Source organism: Thermobia domestica, chromosome 4 (assembly GCF_964235325.1).
Source record: "Thermobia domestica chromosome 4, izTheDome1.hap1.1, whole genome shotgun sequence".
Taxonomy (NCBI): Eukaryota; Metazoa; Arthropoda; class Insecta; order Zygentoma; family Lepismatidae; genus Thermobia; species Thermobia domestica.
The window spans coordinates 296,409,947-296,427,199 of NC_137457.1; the positions used below are offsets into that span (position 1 = coordinate 296,409,947).

Consider the following 17,253-nt stretch of genomic DNA (forward strand, 5'->3'; position numbering starts at 1 on the left):
CGTTCTACAAAAGTGGTATTGAAATGTTAGAGCGGCGCTGGACTGATTGCGTTGCTCTTCATGGAGATTACGTTGATGAATAAAGCTAATTTTGAACCAAAAAAACGGGGTTTTCTTTGTTAGGCCCGGGACTTTTCAGCCCATGTTATATACACATTAAAAGGGAGAAAAAATGAGTTTCCCTGTTTTACATTGTGAAATTATGGTAGACTTCCAAACTACGTGGGCTCGATGCTGAAACCAGTAGTAATAAATCTATAACTTGCGGCTGTATTAGAGGGGTTCACTAGAGAAACAACTTCTTGGGACGCTGAAAATATATCAACAAGCAATTTCTTGCTGCCTCTTGCAGTTTTTATATTATGAAAAGTAATATTAAAACCGGAAATAGTAGATCCCTCCTAATTCCGGTTTTAGTAGACAGATTCGGATGGTGATTGAGTTTATTCTTAAGACGCTTAAAGAACTGCAGAAAACTTCTCGGTATCTATTACAGTTTCTGATATATAGCGATTAACGTTAAAACAGGAAATGATTGATTTCTACCACTTTTAGTTTGAATCGAGGATTAAGGGAAAGGTAGATATTCTTAGGACACTTAATCGACTGCAGAAAACAGCTTCTCAGTATCTATTACCGTTTTTGTACTATAGCGATCAACATTAAAACAGAAAACGGTTTATTTCTACTACTTCTAGTTTGAATAGAGGATTAAGGGAAAGATAGACTCTGGAAAGCTGTGAAATCCTGAGCCAGACTTTTTATTTCCATGTGCTTTTCCTTCCCTACATCTTGTATTATTTGGTCTATATGTATTTCAATCACAGCCTTCCTCTTAGTAGCGTCATTTCTCCACTTTTCATAATGTATGCAATCCTCCTATATCTCCTTTTCGAAATTGTCTTCTATATATGCTCTTTTCTTCCCGTACCATTTCCAATACTCTTTCATTGATACCATATCCACCCATCTAATTTTCAACATTCTTATACAGCACCACATTTCGAAAGTTTCTATTTCCCGTTTTTTCTCTTCTTCTAGAGTTCACGCCTCACATTTATAAAATGCCACACTATATACGTATGCTTTCAACAGCCTTTTCTTGAGGTATATGTCCATGTTCTGGTTAGAAGCTTTTGTTTTTACTCGAATGTTTTATTCACCTGATTCATTCCGGATTTTTCATTTTGTTTGTATGTATTATTGCAGGGCGCAAAATTTCAGTCAGATGCACTCGCCAATCCAAAAATGATGGTCACCAGTATCTCTCACGTACAAATTATGAGCCCCCCATCGGCCTTTCATTTGACAAAGAGGCCACATCAAGGCATAAAATTAAAATTAGATTTAGGGTAATCGATTGTGATCTGGACAATTTATATACATGTTAAAAAATATCTCAAGACTTTACGTTTGTGTAACGCTTTCTCTCTGCACTGAAGTACTAGAGTCTATCTATCTCAGGTGTGCCCTCGGAAACTATGCGAACTATACTTCGGCCCCACCCCCGCCGCCCTATGACGGAGGAAACTACCTTTGCTTATGAAAAAGAAGTGAATGACCTCAGCCGTGTTGCCAATTTATCATTTAGTCATTTGGTCTTGACGAGTGAAGATCGTAGGCTACTTAGAATAGCTAACAAGACAGTGCAGAGCGAAGCCTGTGAAATAATTCATTGAGGCGACGCTTCCACATCTAACAAATGAAAGATCTCGGCCGCAGCAACTTGTCCCTCCTCTTTCGAGGGAGGTACAGGAACACACACATTGACAGTAGCGCCAGAAGAGGCACAGTTCAAATAGAAAGGCTCTAGTTGTCGTTTGCAGTTTTCGGATCAAAGCCATTAAGTAAAGGCCCATTGATGGAAATGGTCAGCAAATTACCCAGTGTGTCAGTCAACAATGAATTCCTGTAGGCAGTCTTAACTCTATTGAGACTGCTGAAGCCTTTCTTATATGAAGCAGTAGTCAAGTAAAACTGCATAAAATGTGACAATTGAAAGCAAATTTGGGAATCTCACTGTAAATCTTTTTCAGTGTCTGATTCAACTCACTCCGTGTTTTCTGTCACTGAGTAACAATTATTTAATGTGAAACAGGCACTGTGCAGTCCTGTGAGTTAGGTAGGAACCATTCGTAATGAACACTGGTCGCCAGCTCTAAATTTTTAGTTGCCAGTGACGACCTGGCGACCGGAAATTTTGCGCCTTGTATTATTGCCTATTATTTTACTCTCTAAGTAACGGAATTCCTGAACCCCTTCCGCCAGGTAGTCTATTTTCATCTCCACTTTTCTTCTCTTTAGCATCTCATAACTTATATTTTGATATGAAGATCAACAAGAACAAAATGTCTTTAGTGAAATGCGTTTGCCTAAAAGACCCGAGTTAGAATGTCTCTACAAAAGAATATTTTCAGTTAAATTTATCACGTTTATTAAATACAAAAGCAATGTTATTATGGGACAGCTTCTACATTGACAAAGTCCTCTGAAAATTGCGCGATTACCACACTACAGATAACTTTAAAAATCTCCACACATAGAGAAGGCTGGGCTTCTTTCCTGGTGCTCACTCAAACTTTTTTCCCGAAAGAAAGATAACAGCTCATTGTGAATAAGGAAGACCTTCGTTTGAAGGCTTTTCTATCGAAAATAACTTCTCTGAAGTAAGAAGAATTCCTCCTCATTATTCATTTATTTTGAGAGAGCAAAAATCAGCTACGATTTGATTAGTTGTAGGCATTCTGGTCGCTGTATTACATACAGAGACAGACAACGAAAACTAATTCTCTTAACAGTTTTCTGATTACTGTGTGCCCTCTGCTACCTATTGCAAGTAGGGTTAGTATATGTTCTGTTCGTATCTCTTCAGTTCTGCATTTCTGCTTCTACATGTCCATATGTATAGGTATTATCTATATATATAAAAGAGAACGTACAAATCCTTTGTTAGCTCATCACGCTAATACGGCTGAACCAATTTCTTTCATTTTTGGGGGGTTATTAAGATTTGGACCCTAGATGGTTTTTATCATATCACTTTAATTTTCAATTACCAGTGTCTTGAGATAATTGACCATTCAAGTGTCCATAACGTACAAATCCTTTGTTAGTTCATCATAGGTAAAAATAAACGTATTTATATGCAACCCACATGACCGTGTCACTCGGCGGGTTAACATAAATGACAGGCGATATAATGTTAACATTTACTGCAATCTTCTATGGTTTTTATCATATCACTTGAAAGCGAAAAAGTAAAAATTATCTAAGTAACAAAGTTTATTGCGTTCCGGGGTGACCCCAGCGAAGCGGGGTGAACGCTGCTAGTTTCATATAAAAATATATTGCTTTAATTTCATCTTAGTATCAAGTTCTCAACTACCTAACTATTTTAGATTTCACATTTTTATGTTTTCAGGTTTTTCTTCCAGGGTTCCTACATTTTTAAAATTTTTTTTTCCTTGAAATTTCTGTGATTTCAAAGGGCCACACTGACCATTTTTCCCTGGCCCGCGGCATCTGATAAATAAAGGTCCACTAATAAAGAATATACATATAAGAACTAAATAAAGGCTTGGTTAATAAGTAGACAAACAAACTGACCACAGATTTGCTAACTGATCAAGTAATTAAATTTTAGGACATCTTCAAGTTATACACATTTTTTTTTTTTTTTTTTTTGGGTAATATATAGACCTATGTTAGAAGTAGAGTGCACTGCTGATTGAGCAGTACTACTACAGTTTATTTAATAACACTTGATTGAAAAAGAGTAGATACATGCGTCTGCTTCTCAAAACATATCTTAAACTTAGAAATATGTGTCGCATCTGTCGAGTGAATTCTGGCAGTCTGCAATTCCATGTTACTTAAAGAAAATCCTTTTTATAAACAATACCTCCTGCTTTATTAGGACATTCTTAAAAAGTGTTAACCATTTTACCTACTCGGAGGTTAAGTCCGATTTACATCATGCAGAATTAAAAGTAAGTTAATTTTCACAGCTCCTTCTTCTGGCTCTTCTAAGTCTGACGTAGGAATGCTATCAGGTTCTGTCACTAATAAATCATATCTTCATACATTACTTAATAAAATAAATAAATAATAATACAAGTTACCACCTTAATTTCTCGATATAATATATTGAAACTTCGGTTGCAAAAAAAGAATTTAAGAAAGAAATTGCTAACAACAGTGTATCCTACGGCACAGTGAAGCAAATTTTGCCCACAGTTTAAAAAAAGAAAATTCCCTGATTTCCAGTTTAAGTATCATTTTCCCTGACTTTCCCAAGATTTTCCTGATTCCCAGATTTTCCTGGTTCCCTACGAACTCTGTTCTCTGTTCAAGTTACGTATATTGCAGTTTTAAAGTAAAATAACTATAGTTTGTCCACGGACTGTGAATTATTCAGAGGACAGCAGGAAAAAGTCTCTGAGATTAATACTCAAAGATACAATGTACTACAAATGTTTCTATGTTTCAAGTGCTGCCTATATGTATAGCTGTGGAAGTCTTTCCCTTAGGAACATTTCGAAAATAAACAGATTATTATTTTGACCGTTCAGAGCGCATGTTCAGGAAACAAGTCTTTGTTGAGTTCGTCCTTACTATCCGGAACGCCTCATATATTCTTTTGAAAACAAAAATCTGAAATCTGTTCAATATGATGTTAGTGTGAAAAGAAATCAGGGATCACACAAAAATATTGAACTCAATTTCTCTGAATTTTCCAGGTTTTCTAAGTATTAATTTTGCAATTTCCAGGTCTAGTGGAAGAAACTAACAGTAAGAGAACACAAATTTTAAGAATATATTTATATATTTAAAAACTGCCACCCTTCTCTCCAATGAACGACTGCAATTAAATGAGTCACAGAAAGTAAATAATTAAAATAAATAAAATTTAAGTTGAAAAAAATATTACGTTGAGAAACCTACTAAGGGAATTAATTAGTAAATACTTTTGTCCCATACTTGAATACATTCAAAATATACAAAAATATTGAATTCTATTTCCCTCATATTTCCAGGTTTTTTACTAGAAATGATCGATTTTCCTGAATCATCCAGGATTTTTTTCTTCCAAAATAAATTTCTCAGATTTCCAGGTTTTTCTGGTAGTGTATGAACCCTGGAAATAATCAAATTAATGAAAATTTTCGAGCTAACTGTTGAAGTTTCCTATATCGTGGACTCTAAAAACCATCTATTTCGTGACTAACAGATTGTTGGTGGATTTAGGGAAGAAAAATATGTTCAAAGTTACGAAATGTTCCGTATTTTTAACTTCAAAATTACGTTAACATACATGTAAGGTTATTTTTCAAGAAGAAATAATTACTCCTTAAGTACTTAGTAAGAGTTACACGATTTTCGGGACACCTTGCACACCTTTGCATACGCTCACCTTTGTCCTCCTGGCAATAAACTTGATGCTATACTACCGGCGAGACTAGCTCCCGCCAACGCCACGTTGCTTGCAGATTCTCTGTCGCTCTCCCGACCGAGTCGTTCCAACTGGCTACCACTCCCTAAGGACAACGACACCTCGCCAATCGATGGGTTACCACCACGGTGGCTCACAGCGTCCATGGAAGCAGCATCTAGAAGTTACAATATAACATTATTCCAAGACTTCTCGTGATGGTTTAACAACTTATAGTCTACTGAAGGAACTAAACTGACGCATGATTATAACTATTAACTTGAACTCAGGAATTCGTCTAAATATTTATTTATGCCGAAATTTCAACGGGAACTCCCACCTTTGTCACGGCTCATTTATTTACATAAACACACACTGCTGTTTCAGTCACATTATACAATGAAAAAGGATTTCAGGCATTTTCATAAAGCCAATGTGAAGCGGACGAAACAACACTGTGTTTATGTAAATAAGTAAGTCGTTGACAAAACTAAGAGTTTCCATTGAAAATTAGCATTAACTTAGTAAACATTTCGACGCATTTGTGAGTAACATACTCTATACGTACAGATACTTTTAAATACTCGGGAGTAAATTACTAGCACAACTCCATCTATGGTATTAAAAAAAAAAAAAAAAGTTATGCTTTTTCTCAGGAAATTAGTTATTTTTGGGTTCCTCTTGTAAGTTCGTAAAGGGATGGATTCCAAAATTCCATGGCTTCCCTTCAATGTGCCCCTGCATCCATTACACTCAGACGAGAGAAATTAACAAAATTAAATATTTATAATACTCACCAGTATTTCGTGCGCTTAGTCCAACCATAAGATCATTTTCATCATCGAAGTCAAACCGAACCCCTGCACCGGAAGTGGAGACTCCACAGCCGCCTGATCGGCACAATGACACAGGAACTACACCATATACGTAGAAAAGGAGAATGGGAACACCAATGCCAACAGCTAGACCAGCCAGCACTGGAGAGATTAGAACCTAGAAGATAAACGAAATCACAAGATTAATAATATCGATAATGGAATCTCACAATCACAATCGTACATATAGTTTATAGGCTGATATGCACACATATTGTTTTACCTATTTCTGTTTAATACCAAACTGTTTTTCTTTTTTAAGAAGAGGAAGTCGTTAATTTCTTTCAAAAGGTCTCTATTCACAATTATACGCGTACAATATTTTATCCAGTGATGCTTATTATACACGACCAGGTAGAAAATTTCATACCATAGGGTCTTTCATTGGTTCAAGCTTTCGACAGAGGCGTGGTTTATAAGCACACAGCCAGTCGTTCTGTCAAGGAATTGTGTGGTTCATAAGCTTCATTTGCAGTTGTCAAGTAAGTCAGTGGTCCCCAGTCTTTTTTTTTTTTTCAACTGATGATACAACGATGACATCGCAACACATTTCCTTTACATTTTATTAATATATTAAAAATATTAGTAGTATAAGACTATAAGCTTTTATGAAGCAGTGACTATGTAGTACTGACAAGGAACGGACATGAACCTGTCATCTGGACATCCGAATCAAACTTAGTTCATTCGATAAATGTACCCCCTGTAACAAAAATACAGGGGGTAGACAAAGAAATCTAAAAACACTTCATATAGGACACGTAAGTTTGGCCTTCCACTGTACAACGCGTGTTGCGGTTCCCGATCGTTTTTTGTTTTCAATGTGTCATGTGGACCTTCCTCTTCCGTCAGCAGTAACCCGTTCAGCTGTGGATGTCGTGGTGTGAAAGTGGTGCGGTCAAATGGGCGACCTGATAGACTTTCAAAGAGGCATGATCGTTGGCGCCCGTCTGGTTGGAGCTTCAGTGGCAACAGTGGCGAGCATTGTGGGGATATGGAAATGCATTGTATCCAATGTTACGAGGGCATAGGCAATTCATGGGCAAACGACGTCTGTAAAGCACAACAGTGGTTGAAAGACAATCCACTCAGATAGGGATCGGAGGGCATTAAAACTGATTGTAGCAGCTAAAAAGAAGACCACTGCAATGAAAATTACGTCTGAACTCAATTCCGGCCTACAGAACCCGGTTTCATCGAAAACAGTGCGACGGGAACTTCATAAAATGAAAATTCATGGCAAGGCCGCTGTCGCCAAACCCCTGGTCACAGCACTGAATGCGAAAAGGCGTATCCAGTGGTGCAAGGACCACAAGGCATGGACTCATGAGCAGTGGAAACACGTAATGTGGTCCGATGAACCGACCTTCACCTTGTTTCCAACAACCGATCACGTTTACGCATGGAGAACACCGTCGTAGGCCTATGATATAGACTGTCTGCTCCTAACTGTAAAGCATGGGGGTGGTTCAGTTACAGTATGGGCAGTGATATCGTGGTATTCCGCAGGTCCCATCGTAGCCCTGCATGGAATGATGAATGCTAAGGCGTATGAGGCCATTTTGGGGGACCAGGTTCTACACATAGCCCAAATATTGTTCCCTGATGGTGATGGCATCTACCAAGATGATTTGGCGCCCTGTCACGCTGCAAGAACGGTGAAATCATGATTTGAGGAGCATGACCAGGAGCTATCACACCTCCCCTGGGTCCCACAATCACCAGATCTGAACATCATTGAGCTATTGTGGTCTGAGTTAGAAAGGAGTGTTCGGTCTCATTACCCTCCACCAGCATTCCTAAAGGAAATGGAGCATGTTTTGGAGGAACAATGGTACAAAATTCCACACACCACGATTCAGGAGCTGTATACGTCCATTCCACGTCGAATCCAAGCTGTCTTGGTCGCAAAAGGAGGCCCCACACCTTACTAGGTATGATTTTCACACTTTTGCAAACGTTTTAATTTTTTGTCAAACCCCTGTATATTCATACACAAAACATTAGGTGCCTTGGACAACGGAGTAAGTCCCTGGGGCCCATTAACTTTGTTAATATAAAGAAAATAGTTGACTCGCAGTGAAATAGCTATTGCATCAACATTGTTCATTGGAAAGTCAGCAATACAATACCAATACATGCTTTCCCCTCACACATATTCTGTCTACCAATACAAAAATTTGTACACACATTTCTTATCCACTATAATACTTTTCGAGATACATTTGGATTGTGTGCTTTTACTCGGGGCTACTTGAGGAGGCTAAAGTTGATAGGAGGGATTTCTGGAGGGAATTTTTCAGATATTCTTCCAATCTTCCCTGTTCAAGTACGTTATGGGCCCCCAATACATAGCATCACTGGAAAGTTCGTTTCATGCTGAAGAGAATGAACTATAAACCATTACTTTCCAATGAACAGCGTTGATGCAATAGCTATTTCACTGCGAGTCCACGATTTTCTTTATACTAACACGGTTAATGGGCCTCAGGGGCTTACTACATTGTTCATGGCACTTTTGTTTTAATTAACGTATCTTTGTTATGTTTATCGAACGGACTAGGTTTGATTCGGATGTCCGGATGACACGTTCATGTCTGTTCCTTGTGAGCATTGTTACCGCTGAAGGCATTGACTGGTACAGTCTACAGTATATCTCAAAGTTGGTTTTAACTATTAAATATTTCATTATTTTTATACTTAAAATTTCGCGACACACCGGTTGGGAACCACTGAAATAAATCATTCACTACTTTTTGTTTTCGTCTCTGGAGAACGATTGATAGCCGTCCCTAATTACGCTATTGGTTCGGAAGTCCCCAGGGAACACTGAGTAGGCCATGAAGATTAAGGGCCAATAGGAGCTGCTGTTACTGGAAACTACGACATCAAGGAAGACATACGTAAGTGAAATGAAATTCACACCACACATTCTGTACATGACTAGGTATAAATTATTACAATTTCACAACTGTACAACACCTAAATAAATGAATGAATACATTTTTTTGAAAATATGATTTGACCATTTATTTTGGACACCAAGCCCATTCTGCGAAGTGAAGGGCGTGCGTTGGTACTGGACTGATTTCGAAAAAAAAAAAAAAAAATCAGATTTCATAGTTACTTTCAAATATTCGTAGCGCAGTCCCTAATTGGGCTGCACATACGGAATCAGACATAGAATAAGCAGAACAGAATTTTTTTAAAATCAGGAAATTTATGACTTAAGCATACTGTCTTAGGGAGAGGGACCAAGAAAAATGGAATATGGCCCCCAATTATATTTTGTCCTGGCCTCGACTTCCTTACAAATTGTCCCTCCTTGAGCAAAGTTGTGGCTTCATTTTTTTTTTAAAGATAGCTTCAGAATGCATCACACATTCGTCATAGGTCATATTAGATACAATATGAATATATTATAATCATATTAATGCAAAGGCAATGCAATTAAGATATTTTTAAATAATCAGATTTGTCAGACTAATTTTGGTCCACCCTTGGCACCGTCCTTCATATGAAACTAAACATTTCCGTATCTATATAATAATAAATAATAATAATAATAAATATTGTGCGTGTTTCGTCTTTAGCTTTTCGCATAAAGAGGTCACTAAGATACCAAATTTTGTACACAGATCAGATATAATCGGGTATGAAGCAGTTTCTCGACTTTCTGCTCGGGGTTGGGGTCTGGCTGGGGTCAACATATATGGAAGTTTCTGGTTGTTTCTAAGAACCCTTGCCTATATGCAACTACCATTACATACATGTTATGCAGACTTGTACAACAGTAGAGAATAAATACTGGGACAATGGAATGGTTGTAAAACATTTCTTTAGGGACATGTTTTTTTTTCTTTTTATCCAGGTTGTGAATCAAGACCTGAAAACAACGGCTGCTTACAGCTAGTGCTAGCATATTTTTTCTCATCTACAAGTGTTCCGTAAAGTTCGGCCGCATATATCTGAAACATCCTGTATATTTGCTGCAGAAATTGACGCTGCCGATATTTTACCATTTACATTTTATTTCAATTGCTTTCTTGTTTGGCTTCTTCTGCAAAAGAACACGAATCCAGATCTACTCCCGACAAACGTAGCCATCTCACTTTAAGATATTGATTACTGAAGCAAATGCATTAGAAGAGAGAGTGCACTTCTAGCGCTACGGTACAATGGGCTCCCAAATTTGATTTGTATGGGAGCAATTTGCGAACGAAGTAACCCCTAACTGCGGCTTGTCCAGTGTGTGTGTGCGAGTAGGTTGTTTGCTAGGCACGCTGACGAGTCTCCCACGTAAATCAGCGGCCAAAGCCAGGTCACAGTAGAGGAACGAAGCGAGTATTGATTGTAGAAACCAGCCGGCTCCAAGACGACCAACCGACCATGCAACTAACGAAACTTCGAGAGATCCTAGACGGTTAGTCTCGAATAAACGTTCTTTCTCCTGTAACATTACTATCTTTTAACACTTTTTGTCTCAGTCCGAAATTCCGTTCCTCAAGAATTTCTTGCTCAATCGTTCCTGAGAAAAAAAAAATTAATACAATTATATTGATAGACTATCCTCAGTTCTCACTGAAGTATACGAAATGGAATACTTAATTTCAGATGCGCACTAAGGAATTTTTGTTGCGAGGAATCCAAGCTTTGGGGGTCCAATATTACAAGGTCCCCATCCAGGTCAGTATGTCTATAAGAACTGAACGAGTATTATTCTGCACCGAGGATAAATAATTCTAAAATACTTCCCCGATATTTTCAGAAAAAAATATAGAAGTTGATTGTTTTTATAAGAGAAAGAGTACAGATGAAATGTAAGATCAAATTTCCAAGCTATAGTTTTATTGAGAAAGTGTACGTATGTTGAGTTAGTTTTTTTTTTCTAGGGGGAGGGGATCCGGACTACAGAGGCCGGATAAAACCTTTCGCGGTACCGTGTCTGATCAGCAGGCCATAGTTTGCCCACCATTGTTCCAGGATATGAGGTAGCAAATGTGTATAATCTCATAACCACATACCATCGTGGATTAGATGCCCAAGCCAAGATCAGTATTTAAGTCCAAGGCCGACTCACTTCCGAAAGTTCTCTCCCATCTTGTTTCCTTACTATTTCTAATGTAAAATGATCAATTTTTTATATGGAAAATTAGAATTTGCTTTTTCTTAGAGTAAAAGAAAATTAATAAAATAAGATTACGTCTCTAATATAATTAACCGTCTTAACTTGTGTAGACTTTATATATAATGCACTTCTGCACTGAACCTCCTCTTCAAGTACTCAAGTTAACAACCACCCACAGAAAAATGTATGATGTGTTGCATATGTTTCAGATGTTAACCAGCATTACAACATTTAACATGAACCTTCCCAAAGAGCTGACGTTTTATCAAATATTTCTCTAGATTGTTCTAAAGAAATCCTGCAAGGAGATTTGTTGAAATCCACCCACTCGTTCGGAAACAGATACCCGAATCATGAAGGAGTTCTTCGATCATTTTTTCCGAAAAAAAAATAAAAAAAGGGAACAAGATTATGTCGTTCAAGTTAAAAGAATGCAATAAACATTACAGCGTAGACTCTTAACTGACTTCTGAGTTCAAAAAGTACACGGAAAGTGACGTGTTTTTCGTAAGTTCTGGACGCTTTGTGATTTTTAAAAAATCGTGAAAATTATTTGAAACTTTGCATCACTCTGAAGATATTACAACAGCAGTCTTCATTGAAGTGCAGAACTATATTCATATGAGAAAGGTTCATATACATCTTGGAACTGAAAAACTCTGACTACGCTCATTAACTTTGCCCCCTGACATGTCTCTTCTTACACGTTCACATACACAATGTTAAAATATTAAAATTCTAAAGTTCAGATAACGTAGAAACATTTGCGATTTGTAATTAGATGATTTTTTTCCTTAATAAAAGAGAATCTTGATTCGAGAAGTATGTTCAACAGAACATTATTACACGGGAATGAACATTCGTTAAATAATAATAATAATAATAATAAGCCACCGATGATCTGCGATCACAAAATTTCTTTATCCACATGATCTATGGAAATACGGGGAAAAGATATACCAAACTGAGTCATAAAATATGCAAAAATTTAGGGAGTCGTGGCATTTTGTCTGACCGACGAGGAGACTAATTGATCAGAAGAGTCAGCAAAAAGAACCAAGAGAGGTTGGGCTTTATATTACTGTAAGACAGATGTTGGTTCAGTGGTAAAGCGTGGCGCGATGGGTCCTTAGTTCGATTCCAGGTCACGTGAGTGGTAGACATTGTGCTCATGAATTTTTCGGAATTCTGTTTCTTACAACATTTTCATTCCACCAATTCTTTCATCATCATTCGCTTTTATAAATCATCCGTCTCCTTTAACCTACAGGGCATAATTGTAAGACAAAAGTATTTTATTTCGTGTTTAGAGGCCGCAGTGTGATCCACGAAGAAATTATGTCGACTGAAAGCAGGGAATTCCTGTTATTATTCAGTTCAAAGCTTTTGTCGTCGCGAGTTCTGTCGAGGAATTTGAAGCTTAAAATATATAAAACGATAGTCATATCTGTTGGAGTAGTTTATGAATTAAAATTACGTAATACGCATACCTGCTTTAAAAGATAGAATTTAGATAGCTCAAGTCTGTTGTTCTTTGTTGTTTCTGTTATGCTCTGGTTTTGTCCCCCCACCTGTGTCCTTTTTTTTAATTTTCTTAAAAAAAAAAAAGATGAAAAAAGGTTGAAGATAATAAAAATTTTTCATCATCACAGCAACTTTCGGTTAAATTCTTCAGGTGCCGAAATTGGTGTGTCAGAGCGAGAGAGAGAGAAAGTCATGTCTGTTGTGCTGCATGGTTGCGAAACAGTGTCATTTACTTTAAGGAAAGAACACAGACAAAGTATTTGAGAGTAAAATCCTGAGACAAATATTCGGACCAAAAAGGAACGGAAATGGGGAATGGCGGAAACTTCATAACGGGGATCTGCATAATTTACATCGTTTATTAAACAGTGTTAGGGTCGTCAAATCTAGAAGGCTCAGGTGGGAGGGTCATGTAGGCACAATGGGAGAAAATGGGAACGCCTTCAAAATTTTTGACTGGAAATCCAATCGTAAAAAGTAAATCAGGAAGACCCTGGCGCAAGTGGGAGGACAATTTTACGATGGATCTCGAAAAATAGGAATACAAAGTAGAAACTGGACCAAGTTGGTTAAGGACAGAAGTAATTAGAGAGCTTTTGTGAGCGCGGCATTGAACCTCTGGGTTCCATAGGCTTATAGAGCAGGGACGGATCCAGGGGAGCGATCGCCCCCAGAATAGGATACTTTTTATTTTAAAAATAAAACATATCCTACGAATTTTCATCTTTGTATTATAAATGTAAAATAAAACCTATTGACTTCGAACGACTCGCCCCCCCCAATATTCAGCCTGGATCCGCCCCTGCTATAGAGTTAGTGGTTGAAGGATAGAGCGCTCACTTCGGGTGCATGGGATTCTGGGTCTATTCCTTTCAGCTCTTATAGAATGGATTTTGTGGTTGACAAATACCGAGTGCAAGGGTTTCCTCAAGGCTCTCTCGTTTCCTCTCACTTTCTTCATTCCACCATTTCGTTCATCATAATCACCATTTTCCTTAGCCTCGAAGCATAATCGTGGGACACCGAACTCACTAAGTAAAATATTTTTTTCTGCACGATATCGTCATAAATTATGAACACTATCTGCTGCCAGTCCTATATCCAATACATTGTAAAATCCCAACAGTTATGTTGCCAACATTACAGTTTTTTCTTGTGAGAGAGAGACGGGGAGTGAGAGAGAAGCAGTTAAACATATAGAATAGAATTGTTCTATTTGAAATCGATTATTTCCTGAAGTAGGAGCTGTTGATATATGACAAAGTTTAACTTTTTCAAAACTAGCGTGGCATATAAACACAAACCCCTAACGCATCGCTAAAGCTGTCCTTCAAGAGTTAAAAAGAGACTGAATCATATATACCACAATCGGAAATTAAACTCAAATCTATCACTGAAGAATGAAAAGAAGAACAATAGAGTTACGAGAAAGCTGCTCAAAAGAAGGGGAAGAAAACAACATACGTACCGTACGTACACACACACACACACACACACACACACACACACACACACAAAAATCCGGACACATTCCGTAACAATTTGCGTCAATATAATGGTAAATTGGCGATTTAGTTTGCAATAATCGATATAGCAGTTATAATTACTTTTATTTATTTTATTTATTTATTTATTTTTTTTTTGCGTTGCTGTAAACAGAATTTTGCAAAGACAGGTACGGAAGATCCTGCCAGTTAGGTAGCTATGACATACGTATACAGTAAAACCGTGTCCCTTGTCTCTATTTATATATTTTATTTGTTCGTAGGCATGATATTCAAATAATTTATGAAAGCGCATATGAAGTTTTGCGAAGCACCGCACGAGCAAAACAAGTGTCACAAAATTTCCCCTTTAGTCAAGCTACATGACGTCATGCATTAGGGTTGAAACGACAGCAGGAACATGAGGGGAATACTGACGTTTTAATGTTCACATAAAAAGCAGAATCGAAGTGGATTTAGAAAAAAAAAAGAGCATCTACTTTATACTCTATCCCTCTCATATAAACAAATACACGATATTCATACAAACACTTTCTTCTTCTTTTTCTAATTCAACCGGATTCCATGTTTTCGTGGCTGCACACGCAAGGTACTTCCTGTGGAATAAAATTGAAAAGAAAAATTGACAGACACGACCAGGACTCGGAGAAGCAGAACTACTAATTTTCGTGCAATTTGTACGGCTAGAATAGTTTTCACAATGTATTCTAATCTGTCAATAGATAATACCGAGCAAAGTAGCTCAAGTGGTAGAGCGTTGACTTCGCATTCGGGAGGTCGTGGGTTCGAACCCCGCTGCCGACCATCCTGACTGAGGTTTTCCAGGGTTTCCTTCAGTCCTACCAGGCAAATGCCGGGATGGTACCTACTAAACAGGCCCTGGCCGATACCTTATCCCAAATCCTTTCCATTGTTGTTGTTGTTGTTATTGTTGGATATCCAGTGTAAAATGGCCTCTGAGCTGTATCTGGTGATTGTTACATAAATAAATAAATAAATAAATACGGTAAAGGAACCTCAAGCTACCAAAACAGTAAAGAAAATGGGAATAAATGTTTGTAGTTTTTATGTTATGTAATCCGTTAATTAACACTAAAAATCATTTAAAGAATCAATATTCGGTTCTGAGATCTTGGTATATAAGGACGTGGGTGACTAATCAACGCCGAAGTGAAAGTCCTTAAGCCAGAAACCTGAAATTTGAACAGTACATAGAGTATGTGACGAAAGGTACCACTAAACAAGGATTTTTGGAAATTCGGCGAGAAATGGAGTTTGCAATTATTGTAAGAGGATATCCATATCTTGGAATGTTCGAGGCATGGACTCCTATTATTTTAAATGAACAGTCTAAATACCAAATACGTACTTAAGATTTTCTTGATATTTGACCTAGAATGGAGAAAGAAGTGGATTAGGATTTGGATTTAGATTTCGGCATCTCAGGCCATTCAGCCCTTCACGTATGAGGCATAACGTCCCTCGGCGAGCACACTACCCGGGAAGGGGGAGGGAAGAAAGGATTGGGAAAGGAAGGAAGCGGCTTGGGACCTGTAAGTTAGGTACCACCCCGGCATTTGCCTGGTGTAAATGAAAAAACCCAGGAAAACCTCATTCAGGGTGACTGGCCTGAAAAAGGTGTTACACCTATTCGACCGAGTACCCCCACCGGGAATCGAACCCGGGGCAGCTCACACCGAACGCGAGAGCGTTAGCGACTACGGATTTAGAAAATACACATGGAGAATATTTGTCATTTTGCAGAAAATGTTGTTTATGATTAGATAGACATAGTAGAAATTAAAATTAGTAATATTAGTGGTACAAAAGCATAATTACCTGTTTCTATGATGTTTATGAACATATTTAGAAAAATTGTGAAACTGGGGCATCTTTCCCCAACATGTATGCCGAAAAGATTTCCATACCTCGAAATCTCTTAGAGAGACCTGAAATCTGGTTATTTAGGCTTTACATTTAAAACAAACGTGTTTCAGCGCTTTTTGATATTTGGCCTAGAAGGGAAGAAAATAGTGGGAAGAAAAAAGGTGAAGGTTGCAATCATCATAATATGTCCATATTTCGGAATCCGTTAGAGAGACATGATATTTGGTATTTGGAGATTTCATTTAAAATAATTAAATATAGTGTTTCAACTTTAAAAAAAAAAATGTTTGACCTAGAATAGAAGAGAAAATGAAATCTTCCAGTTTAACGACCCACGATTATGCCCTTTAGGCTAAGGGAGATGATTAATTAAGGGAAGCGAATGATGACGGAACAGTTCGTGGAATGAGAATACAGGAGGACACGGGAGTACCCTGAGAAAACCCATGGACACGATGTTATCCACCACGAATTTCCTTAGACGGAGATCAAACCTGGGACCCCATGCTCTACAAGTAAGCTAAGCTGTACCACTGAGCCACCGTGCTCTTCCCTAGAAGAGACGAAAAAGAGTAGGGTCAATTCACTATGGTGTTCATACGGGGAAGGGGGAGTTCGAATTTCATGCGAGATTCTATATGAAAGATGCAGTGCCGAATGAAGAACGTGCGTAACAGTAATAAAAAAAAAAAAACGGCTGAAATACACAGTATTTTAAAATTATTTGAAATACAAAGTCTAAATTCTAAACTTCAAGTTTCTAACTAAAGGATTTCGAGATACGGACATCTTATTCTAATAACTTTAATTTTTTCCCCTTTCCACGTCAAATTTTCAAAAAAAAAAAAATCCTTCATGAGATACGCTACAAATTCTATAAACTGTCCAAATTTTAAGTTTCTA

At 37.7% G+C, this 17,253-nt stretch overlaps 1 protein-coding gene across 7 annotated transcripts in view; it reads right to left on the reverse strand.

The window, feature by feature from the left end:
* The window catches only part of LOC145684212 (E3 ubiquitin-protein ligase RNF19A-like), a 278,535-nt gene that overhangs the window by 20,553 nt on the left and 240,729 nt on the right, over positions 1–17,253 (reverse strand). For all 7 annotated transcript variants that reach the window (XM_081756280.1, XM_081756286.1, XM_081756283.1 and 4 more), the window contains 2 exons: positions 6,229–6,424; positions 5,414–5,609 (listed from right to left, as the gene is read on the reverse strand). In XM_081756280.1, coding sequence (XP_081612406.1) covers positions 5,414–5,609; positions 6,229–6,424 — 392 coding nt within the window. The remainder of the gene's footprint in view (positions 1–5,413; positions 5,610–6,228; positions 6,425–17,253) is intronic.